The sequence below is a fragment of the Morone saxatilis genome, unplaced genomic scaffold (assembly GCF_004916995.1).
Source record: "Morone saxatilis isolate NCDOM2014 unplaced genomic scaffold, NCSU_SB_2.0 Contig11, whole genome shotgun sequence".
NCBI classification, from domain to species: Eukaryota; Metazoa; Chordata; class Actinopteri; family Moronidae; genus Morone; species Morone saxatilis.
This window is the reverse complement of record NW_023339663.1, coordinates 13,606,387-13,613,037: the sequence shown is the minus strand read 5'-3', so window position 1 is coordinate 13,613,037 and position 6,651 is coordinate 13,606,387. Positions and strand designations below refer to the sequence as shown.

The window sequence follows — 6,651 nt, the reverse complement described above, 5'->3', positions numbered from 1 at the left end:
ACATATTAATAGGAGCAATATTTACACCGTGAAGTTCTAATAATATAATTAATATTTAATACAGATATACATAATTATATAAGAATTAATATACATAATGTAATATATATTTAATAAATTATATAATACAATTAACTAATAAAATATAATATAACGTAATATAATATAATGAATAATATAATAAATTAATAATATAACATAATGCATAATATAATATAATATAATATAACATAATATAATATAACATAACATAATATAATATAATATAATATAACATAATATAATATAACATAATATAACATAATATAATATAATATAATATAATATAATATAACACAATATAATATATTATAATATACTATAACATAATGTAATATAATATAGTTTAATATAATATAATATAATATAATATAATAAATAATGTAATGTAATATAATATAATATAATATAATATAACGTAATATAATATAATATAATGTAATATAGTATAATTTTATATAATATAATTTTATATAATATAAGTTTTAATTGTTTTATTTAGTTTTATTGTTGTGAACGAACCGAATGACGATGTTAAAAAAACGCACCGTCGGCATTTGACATATCACCGCCCACCGGGAACTCATCATATTCAAAACGAGCGCTCCCACGGAAACCGACCGCCATCTCCGGAAACTACAAGTCAGCTGCTGTGAAGCTGATCTGAGGGTGTTGATCCCTGAAGTAGCTCGATGGCAAACGTCGTCAGATATTAGGACTTTCTTTTGTCACACTGTCGGCGTCGTTTTTGTGAACGGTTGAGCGGCCGTTGAACGGTTGGAAGCGGTTGGCAGCGGTTAGAAACGGTTGGGAACGGTTGGGAACCTGCGAGCGACCGTGAAGATGAAGTCAGTGTTTCTCGTCGAGGCTTTCTCTGTGGCTTGTTTTGTGCTTTTGAGCCAAGTGACAGCGAAGGTGAGGCTAACGTGAGCCAGGCCAGCTAGCGTCAGAGAATAAACGGTGACGACGGTTTAGTTAACTGGATTATCTTTTAACTATCTCTGTATTAATCTCCCTGAAACAGTAGTTGTCTGTCGCGTCTGGACAGGTGAACACAGCTCAACGATAACTCACTCTGGGTGTCGTGAGATTTGGACGTCGCAGGTGTTGCTAACGCTGTGGATTATTAGGAGATATAATATAATATAATACTACAGTTTCACCTGAGTTAATACTGAACACTAATTAACCTGTAACCCCCATGAAGGTTGGATTTATTGTGTAAGCCTGCTTTAGCTTTAGCTTTAGCTTCAGCTCTGTACCAAGTGGATTGACTGTATAGATGTTAACTAATACTTGTTATTTAGGGTAAATATAACATCTTTATCTGTAGCTGCTCGTCAATTAGGGCTGCACAGTTAATCAAAAATATAGCCAAGTGCAAAAATATATAATAATATTAATCGCAGTTAATGTTTTAATGTTTTAATGAAGGTAAAATGTGTGACAAAACAGCATTATAATGGAAACCTGCTGCTGCTAACCATTGTTATGACTAATGTGTACTTTACTGTACATTAAAATGTATACACGCTTACAAGAAGAACAAGCAAACGGTACAATATGGTCGATTTGGTATATTTATTACTACTACTAGAGGTAATAATAACACAGTAAGAAATACACAACACTAATAAATAAAATCAATGCAGAAATACAATATAATTTAAAGGGAGAGAAGGGGAGCGAGGGAATACACTTGTGTTGTGTTAGTATGTGTGAAGAAGAAGAAGAAGCAGCATTTGATGAAGAAGATGTGATTAATGTGTTACAGAACTCTGAAGACATCCGTTGTAAATGCATCTGTCCGCCGTACAGAGACATCGAGGGACAAATCTACAAACAAAACGTCTCTCTCAAAGACTGGTATGTGCAGTGGTGTGTCACCGAGCCTCTGTGGACCGTCCATTACTAACTTCTACTGCTGATGGTATTTTCTGTTTTTCTTTCAGTAACTGTCTGCATGTCGTTGAACCCATGCCGGTTGACGGGAAAGACGTGGAGGCGTACTGTTTACGCTGTGAGTGTAAATATGAAGAGAGGAGCTCCGGGACCATTAAGGTAAATTCATTGATTGTTTTTTTTACTATAAAATGCCAGAAAACAGAACAATCTTTGTAATTGAATCTGAATGTGTGTCTTTTCTAGCTGATATACACCTTAAATTATGAATAGATTGTGATAATTGTATAATAAGTCGACTAATCCTTCTACATTCAGGTCACCATCATAATGTACCTCTCCATTTTGGGCCTGCTGCTGCTCTACATGGTCTACCTGACTCTCCTGGAGCCCATACTGAAGAGGCGTCTGTTCGGACACTCGCAGCTCATCCAAAGTGACGATGACGTCGGGGTATGTGCTCCTCGTAATGTTACAGCATTCAAACTCGCAGTAAGAAAGTACAGTAATGTTTTATGTTGTGGTTACCCACTTTGTTCTGTTGGTAAGAACACCTCGGATACACGTAGTTTTAAAGGTAAAATGACTTCTAGTGAGTGAATCTGATATTCTGTAGGGACTGAGCTTTGGACTTCAATACAATGTCCTATAAAAGCTTTACAGGCATGTTTCCTGTAATAAAAGTACCTTAAATAAGCCCCAGCAAGTCATGACATGCTACTATAGCACAATAACACAGAAAATCTTCTTTTATTAACTGGAAACACCTGAGAAATGACCAGTTAAACTCTTAACTAAAATCTGTTGAACTAAACTTTGACTACATTAATTTGCCCTTAGTGATTTCTCTATAGCTGCGTCACCATTTCCCATGTTTTTCCTTTTTGCCCTCCTTGTTATATTGGTGACGCAGCTATAACAGGAGATGAAACAATGTTTTATATTATGGTAATTACGGTACTGCCCCACCCTTCTACCCAGAAAACAAGTTACTCTTCTTCTGTTAATTCAATCTGTTTATCAATAACCATTACACAAAATATCATGTGGGATTCATCTTTCAAGGCCATTGAAGGATGAAGGGTTTGGAGTTTGTTACAAATGTCTAAATTACATATCAAACAGATTCTCTGAATCCGCTGACCTTCTGTGAAATAAATGTGGAAATGTCAGATTTGATTTATCCTTCGAGCAGTGCTGTCTGGTAAAACCTATCCCTAACACAGGGAGGGATTTAAAAGTGCTTTCTCACTGTGTGTCAGATCCATTAGTAACCACAATCACAGGAGAGGGCTGCAGCAGTACACGATGCAAGCAGCTTCAACCAGTTTCTCTTCATGTTACACTGCCTCTACCTGCTTCTGGACCGAACTGGCTTCTTAAACATGATTGAGATGAGAGGTTAAAATAGGTTTGGGTTAATGTAGCTGGCTTTCTGCTGGTTAAAGTTTGGTTATCTATGTAAACGTGTGACAAAGATGGAGGACAGAAAGTTGGTCAAGCAGTGAAGACTGCTCCAGTCAAATGTCTTACAGTGGCAGCATACAGTTACTAAACCCCCACTAAGGTATATAAGATAAGATAAGATATATTCCTTTAATAGTTAATCTTACAGCAGCAAAGTGGATAGAGAAAAAAAAAACAGTATAAAAACAGTATGAAATAAATATAATAAAAACAATATAATATAATATAATATAAACACTGTACAAGAGAGAAAAAAAACAGTAAAAAAAACACAACAGATAACACAATAACACAAATAATATATATATATATATAATATATAAAATAACATATAAGTAAGCAGAAACGAACCATCTTGAAACTGATTCCAGTTTCGTGACTTTTAATTTATAAACGTAATCTACTGGCTGATTAAGTTATTATTACTATTTCAGGAAACGAGTACAATTTAAAAGCAGTCAGTCAGTTTGTTGTGACTCAGCGTTTAGTTATTAACAAATGAAAACAGTTCGTACCTTTGCCTGAGGGGAGCGAGGGAGCTGCAGCGGCCTTGTTGAGCACTCACTGTTTTAACTGGCAGAGTTCAGGCGAGAGGAAGTGTTACATGAGAGGCTACTCCTTTTTAAAGAATAAAAAAAATAAAAAATAAAAAGCTCTTACTGTAAAAATGTGACTTAGCAGTTCATAAACACCAAAACGTTTTAACTTTTATTTAACAGGAAAGGAAGATGACGGGTAAAGCAGCAACCAGGTTACTGTAATGTTCGGGTAAACATGTTACTGGTTTGCAGTAATTACAGTAATACAATTATCCAAATGACCCAAAGTTTATACTATCTGTGGCTCAGTGCCTTGTGATTTGTCTGTGAGACCAAAACAAAGATTTGAGAGAGAGAGATTTGTAAGCGAAACCAATGTGACCGGAAGTGCAGCCGCTACATTAATTATTGAGGAAATGGTGTGCTTGTAATGTTTAGTCAGTCTTTGATACAGAGAGGCTGCCCAGCTGATAATGTTCCTTTATTTCCCTGAACACATTTGTCACAGATGGCAGCTGTGATCCTCCCAGTCCGGCTCTCACGTTTACTTTTATTACGGGTTTTCTTCCTGATGGCAACAGAAAAAAACAAACAAGTTACAAAAGACTTAACAAAAAGACATAAAATCAAGAAAATATAAAGTGATGGGAATCAAATACACAGATACTTTATAAAACAAAACTTTAGCAAATGAAAATGTTGTTTTTAAAAGGAATTTAATGAGGTAGATGGTAAGAACAATAGACAGGAGCAGTACATATAATAATATATACTGTAGCAATACTACAAAGTTCAGCCGAGGCGGTCACCGCTCATATCGTGGCATCTTGTATTCTGATTGGTTTAGTAGATGAAAGCATGAACGAGTAATGGCTTTTTACTGTGTGTCTTTCTCCAAAGGTTGCTGTTGTATTTCACTAAAGTTGATTCAGTTTTATTAATGTTGGTGGACGTGTTCTTTGTTTAAGGCGAGGTGGCCCACCGCTGCATTATGTGCGTCCACTGTTAAACATACAGAGTTAAATGCATTTTCTTATCAGATCTTTCTAAGGACTCTTACAACATAGACCTGTGATTGAACCATATCGTACCCTTTAGGCTAGTCATGAGTTTATATTTTTCCATTCTGTGTTTTCAGGACCAGCAGCCTTTTGCCAATGCTCACAATGTTCTGTCCCGTTCACACTCTCGACCCAACATGCTGAACAAGGTGGAGCATGCCCAGCAGCGCTGGAGGAGGCAGGTCCAGGAACAGAGGAAGTCTGTGTTCGACCGCCATGTTGTTCTCAGTTAAAACTGCCCTGCAAGCAAAAGTTACTGGTGGAGCAAAAACAAAACAAAACAAAAAAAAACACTGTGATGGAGCCCTCAGTTTATATCGCTTCCTTTTTCTCATTTGTGGTTTGTATCTCATCAACTGTGACACTTCCGAGGTGAACATGGTGAAGAAATCTGGAACTGTAGAGTCCCTGGCAGATGTATAATCAAAGCTGGGAGCTCCTATTTAGTCTACAGGCAGCACACGAGATTACAGTGAATTCATTTTGCACATTCTTGAATGAACAGTCTTAAATAGTGTTTTCCAAAAGCTGAATTTCCTCCCTGCTTGCTGTCTGGTTTGCAGAAGTGCCAAGTCGCCAGAGAATTTGCAATGAAAAATTTGATGGTAGAGACTAATAAATGCGAGATAAAAATAAACCTTTCAAGTGAATATTTTATAACACCCTCTAACTCTTTCTGGCCACAGTGTCAGGTGCAGTCCCATCAGTCCAAAGCCGACCAGTCTCTTCATTTAACAAACCAAACTGGCTGTGAGAGTAAGACATCCAGATGTTGGTTGGTGCCACTCCTCGTGGCTGGATAACTGGACCAGTAATGATCTGCTAACATGTAGCTTGTGGGTATTTTCCAACCCAGAAAAAACTAATATAACTTTGAACTACTGCTCTCACCATATGATAAAAGAAATAGTGTAAAATATAAATCTTTCAGCCTTCTTTGAAAATGCATGTTTTATAATAAATCTTTTATAAATGTGTTTTCAATCCTTCATTCCTACCACAATGTTTACCGTCTGATAACTGGTATGAAATCCGTCATTTAATGCATTACATTAAACTTGATGTTTGGAAGTAGTTTCTCTGAACCTCGTTGCTGAAATCGATGCAATTACTTGGTGATGTCATTGTAAACGTAGCTGTGCTATTGATCCTCATCTGTTGAAGACCCTACTGAAAACAGTGCCCTCTTCAGCTGCCTGATCAAACCTCTTTTATTTTGTTTTGGCACTTCTGTGCGCTCGCTCTAACGTCAGTTCTATTATGAAGGTCCTTGTCAAACAGGCAGCGTGAGTATGACGGAGTTGGTGTTATTCGGGGGTTCAGAGGAGTTTATTTTTTGTGTATTTTGGGGCTGTGCACATGGGCAGACTGGATGAAGAACCACTGTTGGGAGACCTATGAAAGTGTTCTTAACTATTGTAAATGTGGTACCTTTAACTTTGAATAAATTTATGTAATATTTGTGATTCTTGCATTTGTTGTGTGGTAAAATGTATCTATGCTTCACATCAGCTGCAGGCCTTTTATTTGTGAGAGCAAAGTGCTTACCAGTTTGTACAGCTCTTATATAATAATAAGATCATATCTATGGAGAGTCTGAGAAGTTCCCACAACTCATTTTACCCAGAGTTGTAGAAATCTAC

General features: G+C 36.4%; 1 protein-coding gene across 1 annotated transcript; it reads left to right on the top strand.

The window, feature by feature from the left end:
• The first annotated feature begins 655 nt into the window (after positions 1–655).
• On the top strand, positions 656–6,474 carry tmem9b (TMEM9 domain family, member B). The gene is made up of 5 exons (XM_035652136.1): positions 656–954; positions 1,814–1,905; positions 1,992–2,100; positions 2,260–2,394; positions 5,086–6,474. The coding sequence occupies exons 1-5, from the start codon at positions 883–885 to the stop codon at positions 5,239–5,241; spliced, it is 564 nt and encodes a 187-aa protein (XP_035508029.1). The 5' UTR covers positions 656–882; the 3' UTR covers positions 5,242–6,474.
• The last annotated feature ends 177 nt before the right edge of the window (positions 6,475–6,651 follow it).

Coding starts and splice junctions, on each gene's coding strand:
- tmem9b (XM_035652136.1), top strand. CDS start 883: ATGAAGTCAGTGTTTCTCGTCGAGGCTTTCTCTGTGGCTTGTTTTGTG. Junction 955..1,813: donor TGAGCCAAGTGACAGCGAAG/GTGAGGCTAACG, acceptor AATGTGTTACAG/AACTCTGAAGACATCCGTTG. Junction 2,101..2,259: donor GGAGCTCCGGGACCATTAAG/GTAAATTCATTG, acceptor TTCTACATTCAG/GTCACCATCATAATGTACCT.